A 15,675-nucleotide genomic window follows, 5' to 3' on the forward strand; every position below is an offset into this window, starting at 1 on the left:
CTATTAGAGTTATTTAAGACCATTTATTGGGAGCTCTCATCTTCCACAATGTATGTGTTAGAGATCATTAAGTTAGTAAATAGCTTGATGAGTCGCAAAAGTTCATTAAGAAAACTGGTTGAAGAAAAACAACAATGATTAGAAAGTTATTAGCATGAATAGCATTAGATTAGTCTCTCTCTCTTCTCTCTCTCTCTTCTCTCTCTCTCTCTCTTCTCTCTCTCTCTCTAGATGGTAATAGCAACAGGAATAGCATGAATCCAATGACGGTTAGGCGTTTTTGTTTTGACGTTTGTGTTGTTGTTTTCCCGTTTTAGAACGGTGGGCTGGCAGGGGCACGCAATTTTACTGCGGACTCTGTTTTTTTTTTTTTCTCTTTGTTTCCCTCTCTCTCTTCCTTTATTCTCTCCCTATTTCTATTCTTTTCTTCTTCAATTTCATTTCATCTCTCTCTTTCTTCCTCCATTTCACTCTTCAACCAACACACTCCACAATGCACCACCATCCTATATATACCAACACCTCATAACCTAAACTAAATTCAACATGCTTTACTTGCTTCATTGCTGCATTATTCTTTGAACAATTCCTTCCACTCTTTTTTACTCGTAATCCAATTTCTCTTCGTTTCTTTTTTTTTTTTTGTGTCAAACTGAACTCTCTGTTTCTACTTTCGTCTTTCTATTGCTTCTTTGATGGAGCTACTGAGTTTTGTTCATTCCAGGTACTGAATTCTCGATCCAGAAGCTCGGTTCACAGTTCGGAGTTTTCGAGTTTCGAGTTTTGTGACTTTTCGTCGCGGAGAAGGTATGCATGCAGCACTGCTGGCGTTAGTATTGAGGTCACCTCTGCTCTGCTATGATAGATTGTTCCGATTGTTAGTGTTGGTTGAGTTTGCAGGTTTTGGTGCTGGAGAGAGCTATGAGTTTAGGCGTGGAAATGTTCGGGTCGAGTAGAAGGCACATGAGCGGTGGGCCTGTGGGGCCCGTTTTGATCCCGAAGCGTTTTGTCTGGCCTCACGGAGGAAGAATGGTGTTTCTAACGGGGTCTTTCACGAGGTAAGAACTTGTATTCTTGAATTGTTTATTGCCACGGTGGTTCTGTTGTGGCCGTTTCGTTCTTAGATACGCGTGTGTGCATTAATGAACATGGGAAGTGTGACCGTGTGACGGTGTAAGTGTGTCACTCACTGCCACTTTGATTGCTTTTTTTGGCTGTTTTCTAACTTTTTGGTGTTTGTTTTTTTTAATTGCACAATATAATTAATTTAAATATGTTCACTTTTTTGTACACAGATGGACAACAGTACCCATGTCACCCATGCAAGGATGTCCGAGTGTATTTGAAGTTATTTGCGGCTTAATGCCTGGATATCATCAGGTTGTTTGGCGTGGCCTCTTTGAATTTTGCAAACCTCAGGAATTAACTTATAATAAAAAAAATTACGTCTTGTTCCCTTATATGGTCAACGGCATGTAGGTCAGAATGCACCTCTTTCCGTTGATCAGAGTAGGGGATAATGAGATCACTGTCACTGACAGAGAAAGGATAAAGAAGGAGCTTGCATGTGAATTAATTCCTTTAAATAATTAGATTTTAATGCGGTAGAATAGTCAAAGAAACAAGTAAATAACTTCATGATGATATTTATCTTTCTTAAGGAGTTTTTATAACTTATAACCATATTTATGGGTTAAAAAGTGGCATGGCCCTCATATGAGTTATAATAGTTGTCTTGTCTTCTTTTTATGCAGTAAATACGATTTTAAAATTAAATGTCAATGGATGAATTTTAAAATCGAGAACTTTTTGGTAATTTGCATCATTCAAGAAAGTCATATAAGCAATTTTTTCACAGACAACATGGGCGTCTAGATTGTAGGTTAGATTAAAAGGTGTTGTTGATGTTACCATCTAATCTAATGCTTTAAGTTCTGTGTCTTCCAAATGGAAGATTAGACTACCTTCTATCTACAACTTTGATAATACGACTCTTGAGAATGACGCATTGCTGCTCAAGCTACCCATTTACAAAATATTTTATTATGTCATGTTGATTCACATCAATTTTCCAAATCTAAAAATTGAAAGCCTGTATTAACTTTTATTCTTACTGTTTGTCATCCCATAAAAAGAAGAACTGACATATATAATCATGCCCTTTTCAAAGATACATTGAAGGTGCAAGTGCTTACGTGGCCTATTGGAGGATTGAACCTCTTGCTGCTTCATTACATCCTCCTCCAATCAATAGATTGGAGCAGATGAGATATAACTTCACCGAGAACTAAACCCTTTTTTTTTTTATTAAATTTGATTCATTTGAAGGAGCAATTTCTGACGTTATTGATTTTTCTAAAATTTTGTTTGGCTGATGCTTTGGCCTAGCTCAAATGCCAAGGACAAACAGTGATTTGGGTAGAACTTTTATTCAATCCCTTGAAAAGCAAAAAAAAAAAGAGTGTAGGGGTTCAGCTTTATGAGCTATTCTATGAATTGACACGGGTAATACACTCTTGATCAGTTATGAATTTTTTCAGTAATATATAACTTTATTATGATCTTTCTATTTGTATTCGTTCTTTCCTTGGGAATCAATTTCTTTATTGTAGGTGAAAACATTTTTATAGTTACATTTATGGACTGTTAGAATTTAAAAAGAATATGTAATAGTGTATTGATTGTATCTTAGCATAATTTAGAGCATCTTTGATTACCTTTCAAGATTAGTTTCATATTTCCCTGTTACATCATGATTTGTTTCCTGATATAATTAACATTATGATATAGTATTACTGTATTAGTATAAGTGTGCCTTGTATTTTATATCATCTTGTAACACGTTAAAATACACCAGAATTTATTCAAACTTTGTATTCTGTCAACTTCCTCCTTCAATAATTAAAAACATAATTTCAATATGATATTAGAGTGGCAACATGCTCCTTGACTGGTCATGTCATTATTCTGCTGTGTAGTTTCCTTAAAATCTGATTACTCCCTTTTGCCACTGCTGGCAAATTTTCCTGTGGCCCCCAATTTTTTGTCATAGATGCACTATAGCCTCATTCTTAGTCCTTGTCATGGTTTGGCCATGGTCAGTTTTTGTACCAGATGTGATCTCTCACCCCCGTTTTTGTCTTGGACATGGTCTGGCCTTGCTAGTCTCCGTCCCTGAAGCTCTTGCTCTTCAGTCCCAAGTAATCTCACTTTGTCTCTATCCAAAACCATCTGATGTTCGTCATAATGTTTTATTTTCACAGCTGATTATTTGGGTAACTTAGTTTTACCAGTGAGTCATGTACCAACGGATTATTGACAAACGGGCTGATTCTACCAGCCTCCTACTGAATCATTCTAATGGTGATTTCTCCAATCTGACCGATAAGTCATGCACCTGGTCATGCAACATTCCAGCTAACTCTCTAGGACGGCAATCATTCCAGCTATGTTCGGTAGAGTCCATATTATATTGAAAGGGTTTATTTGAAACAACCATAAGCTTAAACTTGAGTAAGAGTGTAAGAATATATGAACATATCCAATAAGCTTTAGATTATTAACCTTAATAAGCTTTAACTGGAGAGTGAGTAATAGAACATGTGAAGAATATCAACAGTATCTTAATTTATCTTGGAAGAATAAGAGTATCTTAAATCATGTGTTTGGATTAGTTTCCATTTTCTTTATTTAGTTTTAGCTATGATATAGTATTCGTATAAAGAAGGGTCAGCGCTTTGTGCTCTGTAAAAATATTGAACACAAAAAAATTGAGAATTTGATTCAAGATCACCATTCTCTTACTTCCCTCCAACAATACCTTAAGCCCTATATTTTCAACAAGGACATTTAGTAGATTTGGTTCTTATAATTTGAACAGGATTAAAAATTTAACTCATAGCATATTTGGCATGAATACATTTCGTTATGTTAAATTTTTTCGATCAACCGTTATGTTAAATTCTGATGTTTGTTCTATATGATGACATAACTTGTAGCTTTGTTTTTGCTTTTTCTTTGACGCTTTTTACATTCTGGCTTGTAATAATCCCTAATTTGTTTCTATTTTTGTTTAATATAATACAGGTGTCTTGCAAAGTATCTGATATTTAAGGAAAGACTATAATATGGAAGCATATTTCTTTTATTATTACGGTTATGACATTGTTTCCTCTTCTGTGCAGTACAAATTCAATGTAGATGGTGAGTGGCGGCATGATGAGCATCAGCCATTTGTATATGGGAACTTTGGGATAGTGAATTTTTATTTAGTGAGACAACCAGTTATTTTACCTCCTATCTTAAGTGCTGAAACAACTGGTCGATCCCACATGGAGGTTGACACTGATGTCGTTGAGCATGTGGTGAGTTTTTTCTCCCTTACGATCTTTATCGCCTTGTACTGTTTCATATATGATTATGCTTGGATAGTATTATAAAGAATATAGACTATTACTCGTGGATGACAGTTATAATTATCTTCATGCTTAAAGTATATTTTCTTCTGTTAGCATAATGCAGCATGCATGCATTTTAGTCCTACTTGGACATTTTTATCATGTCTGAAACTGCCTATGTAGGAGACGTTTCTGACTTTGATGAAAGGCAAGAAGATGCTGATGTGATGTAACTTGAGATTTTAAATTATCAATTCATGACTATTCCTCACCTTTCCCGAATCCATCCAAAAGAAGTGCAAGATCCTTCTTTGCTTGCAAGAGGATAGGAATTTTGAGCTTACTTGTAACAACCATATATGTGATAGTAAATTTGTTGCTAACAGGGTCATGGCAATAGTAAATCCCATCTCATTAAATTACCGTAGTTAGAATTTAAGATGACAATTATCTATTGGTTAGAAGAAATAATGAAGATTTATTTACTTTTAAGGTGACTTATTTTCCTTTTATGATGATGTAAAACCAATCTTTAGCCTTCATCTTTCACAAGCTTTTGGGATAATTGGTATTTGACATGGTATCAAAGCCTCTTATGAGTTATGGCCAAGTGGTTGGGATTTCAATCCATCACACCCTCACTTTTCAAAATAAAAAGTTCAATGTCAGCAAAGAGTATAGTAGACTAATGCATGTCAAGCTCAAAGGGCACTTGTGAAAGGGAGTGTGCAGCAGTAAAAAACTATAAAACAAATTAAGAATAATGAAATCTAGGTAATGAGTCTTGTTCTGCACCCAATCTTAAGCATTCACTTAATAGCTTAAGTTTATTGGAACAATTAATATTTAAACAGCCTTGTTCCTCTTACCACAGTGACATAGCAAAAGGAAATCACTAGAAGAAACTTATTCTTAAAGGATTATTTTACTAATTTTCAAGGTCAAATGTGTTTACCTGATTCCTTTAAGGATTTTCCTTTTCTCGGTGAGAGATATTTTTTTGTGGACATTCCCTTGCCCATTTTGTGGAACAATTTCTTCCGTTTAGCTTCAAAGGCTTTGGTAGAACTAAGGAGGGAAAGTCTCTTCGAGATATTTTAGGAAGTTTCAGATTTTATTGCTATTGTTTTTTAATTCTGTATATCGGTTGTATCATGTTTATATTACTAACATATCAATCTCACAATCTGAAGGATTTGTTTCTAGACAATGCTTGTTTCCAAATTTATCCAACAACTAATGTATGTATGCATATATATAAGATGTAAGATTGTTACTAAGTATGCTAATCAACTTAAAGCCTTGTGGATGTAATTGGATGGATCACTACAGCGTCATTAAGGCCAAGTGTTCCGAGGATTCAACAATTCTAGGAGAGTATATTAAACAGGATCGGGTGTATGATTTCTTGGTAGATCTAAACCAAGAATATGATCAAGTCAGAATTCAAATATTGGGAAGGGAGAAAGTTCCACGACTCAATGAAGTCATGGAAATTATTTGGAGTGAAGAAAATAGGAGGAGTCTAATGCTAGAGACTCCTATTTCAGAAAGTTCAGCAATGGTTGCTGAAGGAATAACAACCATGGTTACAGACGAAAGTAAAGGAGGCTAACTTACAAAGATGGAAAAGAAAAATGAAGGAGTATGGCGTACTTATTGCAACAAGCCACGCCACACTAGGGACAAATGTTGGAAGTTGCATGCTAAACCGTAGAACAAAGATTGGGGATACAAATGGGGTCCTCCAAAGAGAGGAATTCAAGCAGTTCATGTTGCTGCTGTTCCTGAAAAATCAAGGAGGATCTTTATTCACCTCAATTATGAGGAGTTAAAGAGAGTAAGGTCCTTCCTTAGTAAACTAGAAAAACCCACATGTATGTGTTCATTAACATATTCTAGCAAGTTACCATTTTCTGTTGGATTTAATGTCTCAAATACACCTTCACCCACTACTAGATTTTAGACTCTGGAGCCACTGACGTATGACACCTCTTCCTAAATTCTTTTCCACATATTCCCCTAGTAACAAAAAATTTCCACGACTGATGGAAACATGATAATGGCAGCTGGCCAAGGAGATGTTCAAATAAACCCAACCATAATTCTGAAAATGTGCTACATGTTTCTACATTGTCCACAAACCTGATATTTGTACAAAAACTTACCAAAGATCTCTCAAGTAATGTGATTTCTACATCTATACTTACTGCCACTTATTTAATTAACAAATTGCCTTCTACCATTTTGTCTTTAAAAACTTCAATGGAAGTTCTACACCCATTCTATCCACACATAACACATACACTTAAGTTTTCACCTAGAATACTTGGGTGTGTCATTTTTACATGTTCACAAATAGCAAAGGGGAAAACTTGACCCAAGTGCTACTAAATGTGTTTTCTTAGGATATTTTGTCACACAAAAAAAGGTATAAATGCCTTCATCCTCCTTCCAAATATTTGTGTCAAGGGATGTTACCTTCAATGAGCAAGTAAGCTGTTTTAATCATCCTCATCTTCAGGGGGGAAGTTTAAGAGAAGAAAATTATAAGCCTTTTATATTCTAAAATCTGTTTTTTGTATAGAAAATGAGGGTCAAAAGAGTAATCCCATTGAAACTGAAGTAGAGAGGGAGGGAGTGGAGGTGGTACAAAATCTTGGATCTGCAGGTCAAAATTATGAATTTGTAAAACCAGTTATCAAACCATATGATGATACAAAGTTTGGAAAAAATTTGGTGTATACCCGAAGAGGAGAGGCCATCCATGATCTACTTCTGTTCAAGATTTCAACCCTATATCATTTACATGAGATAAACGTGTTTGACATTATAAATCTTAATTCTACTAATTGTGATGATCTTACTAGTAATGAACTCCTTTCTGTAGAACCTATTGCACATGTAGACCATAATTTAGATCTCCCAATTGCTCTACTAAGCCACCTTACTCTTTAGCAAATTATCTATCCTTTGAAAAGTTCTCACTTACCCATAAAACCTTTCTCACAAACCTAAATACCACAATCATACATTTTTTTTGCATGTAAGGCATTGACAAAAAAATGGAAACAAGCCATGGATTTGGCAATGGAGGCATTGGAAAATAACAATACTTAGAAACTAGTCATCCTACCACTTGGAAAAAACCTGTTGGATGCAAGTGGGTTTACACAGTCAAATACAAGGCTGATTGGGCTATTGAGAGCTATAAGGTCCGACTGGCGGCTAAAGGATTTCACTCAAACTTATGGAGTGGATTACGTGGAGACCTTTGCACCAGTTGCAAAAATGAACATGGTCAGAGTAACTTTGTCTTTGGCAGCAAACCATGATTGGAACTTGCATCAATTTGATGTGAAAAATGCAATTCTACATGGGGATCTTGAAGAATAAATATACATGGAAGTACCATCTGGGTATACAGGACAAATCAAGGCCCACACATTTTACAAGTTGAGAAAAACACTATATGGGTTGAAAGAGTCACCTAGAGCATGGTTTGGGAAATTCACCAAAATCATGATGAGCCTTAAATATAAACAGAGTCAAAGGGATCACACTCTGTTTATCAAGCATTCTGATTCAGGGGGAGTAGCAGTTCTATTGGTTTATGTGGATGATATCATTGTTATTGCAAATGATGAAAGGAGCAACCAAGGTTGAACCAATGTCTTGCCAAAGAATTTAAAATCAAGACTTTAGGAAAGTTGAAATATTTTCTGGGAATTGAAGTAGTAGCCCATTCCAAGAAAGCGATGTTCATATCTCGACAAAGATACATTACTGATCTGTTACTGGAAACAGGTAAAACAGCCTGCAAACCAACAAGCACACCTATTGATCCAAATTCAAAGTTGGGAAGTGCAGATGATGATGTTGTTGTAGATATAGAAATGTATCAGAGACTTGTAGGAAGACTTATTTATCTATCTCACTAGACCAAATATTGCTTTTGTATGAGTCTAATTAGCCAATTTATGCATCAACCAAAGGAAACACATTTACAAGTTTCTCTTAGAATTGTTCAGTATTTGAAAGGAATACTGGGAAGAGGAATTTTATTCAAAAGAAACAAGAGTGCTAGTTTAGAGGCATATACTGATGCTAATTATGTAGGTTCAGTTGTGGATAGAAGGTCAACTACTTGACATTGTACCTTCCTTAGTGGAAACCGTGTAACTTGGAAGAGTAAAAAATGTATGTATATATATAAGATGTAAGTAATGAAACTGAATAATAGAGAAATTCTTCTTCCAAACATGAGAAGTCTCTATATTGATGCACTGTCTATGCTGTTTTATGGCATGTTTGGCTGGAGGAGAGATATGTTGTATGCTAAAGAACTCTCTTCTCAGCCTCTAGATCTAACAATGGGACTGTCATTTTTCTAGCATCTCTTTTGGGTATAACCTATAATCTATTTAACTGAGTCTTTATAACATATGTACAAAAGGGTTGAAGAACCTCATTCTATTGATAGCTTTGTTTCTTTTGCTTGTTTCTTTCTTATGTAAGATGTTGTTAACTTGTTCTCTCTGGTGTGTATATGTACTTTCTTTCTTTCCTCCAGTAATATTTCTTCTTTTACTCATAAATACAAAAATGATGCCGGAAATTCTTGAATCCTTTAAGCTATGTTTGCTTCAAAAGAAAGAAAGAAAATCTTCGTATTCTATATCTTTTTCTTAAAAGGGTGGTATAATTAGTTTGTTTCCATAATTCTTTTTGGTCTCAAAATTATGTTACACAAAAAAAAAATCTACCTTGACTTTAAAACTTTTTCAGGAAGCTAAACAGAGGATCTCAGAGTCCGATCTGCAGGTCTCACGACATCGTATATCTACTTTCTTGTCTTCACAAACTGCTTATGAGTTGCTTCCCGAGTCAGGCAAGGTAATAATACTTCTTCTCTCTTAATCTTTTAATGTGTCCAACTGGCCGTTCAATAATAGCTTACTTGTTCTTATGTGAAACTCATCTGCTTTAGATTTGATTTGCAATTTTAGGTTGTTGCCTTGGATGAAACTTTACCAGTTAAGCAAGCATTCCATGCTCTTTATCAAGAAGTATGTTTTTTCTTCCCCTCATTACACTAATAATGAACAAGTGTTTATCTTTTTCTTTTTTTTCACATTAGAGAATACACCCAGACTCGTTATGTATGTTTATCTGCTTACAGGGAATATCTATAGCTGCTGTGTGGGATTCTAGCAAGAGCCAGTTTGTTGGAATGCTTAGTGCTATGGACTTCATTCTAGTACTAAAAGAGGTTAGTGAGGAATAACATACTTAATAAAAAATATCACGTCTCAGGTTCCAGTATAAGTAATGAAAAATGAAGACTTGCCAAATTGTAAATAACCACAAAAATTGAAATTTCCAAATGTATATCTTCAACGATGCTTATACTATTGTGCAGTTGAAAGAAATCACAAGGAATATGATAATACTTGATCTATTCTCTTGGTTTATTCATGGCATACATTAATGGTGTAAAACATTATTTTGGTCCAATTACCTATCATTTTGGCTTCACATAAAATTTTATTGATTTTTTTCAAGGAGGGATCCCCTTGATGCTTTGTTCTCTGGAACTTCCAATTTATTTCCCCCTCTCCTTGTTGTATCCTTGTTGAAGCAATAATTTTTTATCTTGTTGAGTTGGTACATACATTAGATTTTTCTAAGTCAATGCGTAACCTAGGAGACGTGAATCCATCGATTGATTGTGATCAAGCAGTTAATAAGAGATATGCAGCCCATACATAAAATTTTCTCTAAAATACGCTCTTATTCAATATCTTTGATTTATAGAGCACTCTTATGGAGAAATACACAGCACGTTTCTGTAAATTCTGTGGCTCATCTAACATGCTTAATTTCAGTTGAGGATTCATGGATCAAACATGACTGAAGAACAACTTGATTCACATACTATAGCAGCATGGAGAGAGGCAAAGGAACAAAAATGCGTAACTGATAGTAATGGGAGAAAATACCCTCAACATTTAGTTCATGTAAGTGCAACTGCTACATGCTCCTGAGCAGTTGCGACAAATATTCCACATATCAAATTAATTTTCCCATTTCATATATTTGTGATATTGTTAACTTATTAGGCAAGTTCAAAAGGTTCTATGCTCTGGGAATAGGGAATTAATCAGGGATTCTACAACATGATTGTTACAATTATATTTATTGATCGATGGATACATAGATAGTTAAATTTTATTTCAACATTATAACTTTGAAGAGGTTGCCTGTTAGCCTTGTACGTCCTGCTAATTGTGAATTCTTGTTGTCTTTTATGATTGTATAGTATTTCATGCTATGTTTATACTTATTCTGTAGGCTGGGCCCCTTGAGTGTCTAAAAGATGTTGCTTTAAAAATTTTGCAAAACAAGGTGGCAACAGTTCCTATTATCCATTCCCCTTCAGAGGATGATTCATTTCCTCAGCTGCTACACCTTGCTTCCCTCTCAGAAATACTAAAATGTAAGCTTCTAGATTTATTGGCTATGCATAAACGGTTTGGAACTAATGTATGGACTTACTTTTCAGGTATATGCAGGCATTTTAAGCACTCTTCGGATTCCTTGCCTATTCTTCAGTTACCAATTAGTTCGATACCTATAGGTACATGGGTATCAAAATCGGAGGAATCCAATAAACAGCCACTTGCTATGTTATGGCCACATGCTTCTCTTGGCGAAGCTCTGTCTCTGTTGATTCAAGGTGACCATTCTTCTCTTTCAAAGCGGGTCAAGTCTTTTGTTCTAGCTAGATGTTGAATGGTCATTAATTTTGTTTCCGTAAGTTGCAGTTGTTTTTCCTCCTCAACAAAAGGAATTTTTCAAAGTCTTATATTTAAAAAGTGTATATCACTAAAGGAAGGGAACAGAAAATTAAAAGATAGATCTTTTGGATAGATACATCTGAGTGGGTCAAAACTGCATGATGGGACTCAAATCCGAAAATATCATATCAATTGTATGTTTTTGTTAATCCATCTTACAAAGAAAAAGATATACCACTTCTACCTTGGTATTTTCAAATTTGGAGTTTTTCATTCTTTGGTACGTGAATAATTTTCCCCTTGCAATGGAAGCTAAGAACTTCATAATTCTTGATTTATTATATAGCAAAATACATTTATAATAATTATTCTATATCTTGTGGTATCTTATGTTTGCTGTTCTTTGCAGCTGGAATTAGCTCAATACCAATTGTGGATGTTAATTATTCATTACTTGATATATATTCAAGAAGGTAGAAACTCTCATTTTCTCCTTTGTCCACATGTGTAATTCTCATTTTTATACTTAAAAGGAGATGTTCCTTAAGAATATGTGTCTCTGATGTGTATTGATATTTTCTTCTCAGAGATATTATTGCCTTGGTTAAAGATAAAATGTATGCAAGGATAAATCTGGATGTGTTTAGTGTCCATCAGGTAATCTCTCTCTGAGTTCGTGTGACTGTATTGGTAACTTTTCCTGAAGGCCGATGATATTTTGACATTTTGCTCCATTTTACTTTCACAACAAAATATTAATATTTTTAATAAAAAAATTAAAAAAAAAACTTTTTAAAGAAAATATAAGTAAAATGTAAAATGTTAAAATAATTTTTAAAATTAAAAAAATTATAAAAAATTATAAAAAATTAAAATATTAATATTTATTGAGGTGTAGGGTGGAACATGAGTGTCAAAAAAACATTTTTGTATCTTGAAATATTGTATTTATTTTGTAATGAAAGCTTAATTAATGGAAAATGATAGTTTGACAATTCATGGAGTTATATACTATTGTTTATATGATGTGTTTAAAAATAAATATATATAATAAAAAGTAAATTTATAATTAAATAATATTAAAAAATATTAAAATAATAGTATTGAGAGTCGTAATGTAGTTATATAAAAAATTGGTATTCTGAAGGTATCATTACCCTTCATTAATAGTGTAGTTTGTTTTGTTTTGATGACTCAACTTATTACGTACAAATGTCACCGCAGTCTTTAGTCCTCTACAACTAAAAGTCAATCATTCCTAACCCCTAGCAATGATCATATATCAATGAAATGTATCTCTTATTTTGTTTTTCTTTCCTCCTAATCACTAGTTGCACACGTGTTTTGTGGTATTCGAACCTGAACCATATAATAGCAATATGCCACTTATAGTTGAGCCTGAGTCTGAGTCAGCATGAATATTGGTTAGTTGAGCATTTTTATATTGAAAATATACTTGAGGTTTAGGCTCATCTTGGACAGAGTGAACTCTAGCTTTGGTATTTTAGAGTGTGCTTGAAAATGCGCAAAAGAAAAGGTTTCGTATATTTTGTAAACGCCCTTCATAAATTTCCACTCTTGTTTCCTTCCTCCCATCTTCACTTCTACCAAGCATACATCCCATAGTATAAACATTGAACTCACTCATCCATATGTTTATACACATGAAAGCCATATATAGCTCATTACTTCAACCCCCTCTTTCTGGTAATTCCACAGTGCACGAGAGAATAGTATGCAAGTATTGCATGCTAATAGATTGAGGCCTGTAATTATACCTTCACTGCAGGATGTGCTTGTCTAGCATAGATGCGGTGTTTTTTGTTTGTTACTCATGCAGGCTTTTATTAATGAAAAATTTGACCACATAGTGGTCTGGGGAGCATGTTATGTTCGTTTAGGTTAATTTTTTTTTATTCCCTATCGTTTCGCTCGTTTTCAATTTAGTTTCTATAAGTATTTTCCTTTTCAAATGAGTCCACGTAACAAATGCTTACTAAATAGTCTTATCATCAACTCCTATAAATTGCACTTTCTGTTGCAGGCATTGTTTTTGGCACGAGATGCAGGTTTTCCTTCCGCGCTTCGCAATGGGCCGAGTTATAATATTTGTTTGAGATCTGATTCATTACACAAAGTGATGGAGCGCTTGGCAAACCCTGGTATTTCTTCTACACTAACAATCCTCTCCCCCTTTCTTCATGATGAGGGGTGGGCCAGAAAAAGAAAAAACCAATAGTATATTATTCGTTCACCAATTTTCTTCTCTTTACAGGTGTTAGAAGACTCGTGGTTGTGGAGGCGAGTACCAGGCGTGTGGAAGGTATCATTTCTATAGGTGACATCTTCAGATTCTTGTTAAGCTGCTAATTGGAGAGATATGGCTATCATTTTGCATAAAGGGAATTGCAGTGCTAGCCCAGGAAAGGACTTGTTTTATCAGAACTATTTATTTAATCTGCAGTCATTTGCTTTATTTTGGAGAAGAGTCTGTAATTTGAGGGAATATTAGTTATTTATCCTTTAAACAACTTGACGATGTTATGATTTTCTCCTTTGTGCTGGCACAGATGCTTAATTTGTGTCCTGTGCTAACAGAAATCAAGGAGGAAAAAAAATAAAAGATCTGTAATAAGCTAAATATTTAGCCGCGTGCGGCACATCGTTGGCTGGTCGTAAGTCATAGGTATTGTCATTCCAGAATTTTATGATGACTGCTGAGTTCATGGCTTCAAGTTGCTATGCTTGCATTTTAATGAATTTGTCTTTTCCTTCATGCAACTTGCCTGGTAAAATGGATAGGACCGTAATGATAGTTAAAAGAAACAAATTGTTAATCTACTTATGATACGTTGATACTTCTTGAAAAACTTAATCCACTAGATACTTTTATTAAGTAAATATCTAGTTTTTCTGTTAGGAGTTTTAAATATATCACTCTATCTGATAAAATATAGTTCTATCTTAATTTTTGTTGTTTCTCATTCATGTTTTTTTCTCTGAAGTCGTTATCTTGAAAGAAATTCTCGAGCTCATTCTAACAGTGGTAGATTCGGATTCAAAGTTGAATTACTCTTTATCTGTAATATTAAGCTTACACTATGCCTTCTCCTTTGGTGCCATTTTTTAGTTGGTCATTGAAACTAACCAATTGCTTTTTCACAAATTCCTTCTAATTTTTCAAATTTCTTACATTTTTTCACAGAAAACTGTCTGAAATATAGTAAAAAGTTTATAAATGAAAATTTTCAAAAGCATTTCACACAAACTGATTTAAAAAGAAGAATTTGAAATAAGTTGTATAATATATAATCTGGAATTAATATTTAAATTTTTTAACAACGCCCTAAGGAACGAGAGAGATATCATACAAGAGAAGAAGGAAGACGAAATAGCAGAAACTAGGAAATCAAGTATGGTATGTTTGGTTTGTGTGTCACAGATTTGCATTGGACCTGCTTGAATTTGATTCATGTAACCCATTGTTTCTTCCACCCATTCTCTAAAGATAAACCTTATAAGGTGTTATGGAAATGATAACATAAAATAGCTAAATATAAACCGTGTTAATATTAGAAAATAAACTGATTTATACTATAAAGACATTACATATACACACAATCATTGATGTTCAAATTAAGTTTAAATAATTATTATAATTTATAACTTAGTGAATGAGATCCCGAGAGAAAAAGTTAAACATGATGTTTTGTTAAAGCTTTGATAACTACTTGTAATAACATCTACAATATAAAATAATTTTTAACATTATTCATATGATGGTTATAAAAATATTTTTTTTATAATAAAAGTATTATGTTATATATCTATTATGGAACTATATTATGTAAAATTTAAAAATTGTGAGCTTGTTTTCAAATCAAATTTTAATTGAGTAGATATTTTAATCAGATAAAACTAAAAAACTCAATGGATAAACAAACTCAAACTACAAAATGTGAGTTGAGTTTGGTCAATGGTACTTGACTTGTACCCGAAAAAATTATTATATTTGTTAACACTTGTAATCTATTTGGAAAAGAAAACAGAAACAAATTAAATAAAAATAAAACCGATTAAAGGTGTTTGGTTAAAAAATAAAAATAAAATGGGGTGAAAGATAAAAAATAAGTAAAAGTACATTATAAATAATATAATTAATTTCGCAAAATTTTAAAATGTTTTCTTCTCTGTTGATCGTCTTCACCAAATACACCACTTTAATTCCATATCTTCTGATAAACGTGTCACGGAGATAAAGATAAATGTAAGCTGAAAGTAGTATGCGATAAAAAAAAAAAAGACATAAAGAGAGATTATAATTATTAATAAATTATTTATAGTAGCTTATACTTTTATTTATTTATAAAAATATTATATATATATATATGTATGAAATATTTATTTGTTTTATTCTTGTCCAATTCTGAACAAAAAGAGAAGTTGGCCCAAATTCAAAAGATTGTTTAGAAACTAAT

At 33.5% G+C, this 15,675-nt stretch overlaps 1 protein-coding gene across 2 annotated transcripts; it reads left to right on the plus strand.

Moving 5' to 3' along the window:
• Nucleotides 1-444: 444 nt before the first annotated feature.
• LOC137828129 (sucrose nonfermenting 4-like protein) lies at nt 445-13,972 on the plus strand. Of its 2 annotated transcripts, none has more exons than XM_068634579.1 (15): nt 445-608; nt 725-807; nt 883-1,058; nt 1,296-1,380; nt 4,185-4,364; nt 9,186-9,293; nt 9,407-9,466; nt 9,580-9,669; nt 10,286-10,417; nt 10,752-10,896; nt 10,963-11,136; nt 11,607-11,670; nt 11,785-11,854; nt 13,242-13,359; nt 13,473-13,972. In XM_068634579.1, the coding sequence occupies exons 3-15, from the start codon at nt 922-924 to the stop codon at nt 13,565-13,567; spliced, it is 1,458 nt and encodes a 485-aa protein (XP_068490680.1). In that variant the 5' UTR covers nt 445-608; nt 725-807; nt 883-921; the 3' UTR covers nt 13,568-13,972. The 2 variants fall into 2 exon arrangements, with proteins under 2 accessions (XP_068490680.1, XP_068490679.1); XM_068634578.1 differs by having other exon boundaries at nt 901-1,058.
• Nucleotides 13,973-15,675: the final 1,703 nt, after the last annotated feature.

This window comes from Phaseolus vulgaris, chromosome 7 (genome assembly GCF_000499845.2).
Source record: "Phaseolus vulgaris cultivar G19833 chromosome 7, P. vulgaris v2.0, whole genome shotgun sequence".
Taxonomy (NCBI): domain Eukaryota; kingdom Viridiplantae; phylum Streptophyta; class Magnoliopsida; order Fabales; family Fabaceae; genus Phaseolus; species Phaseolus vulgaris.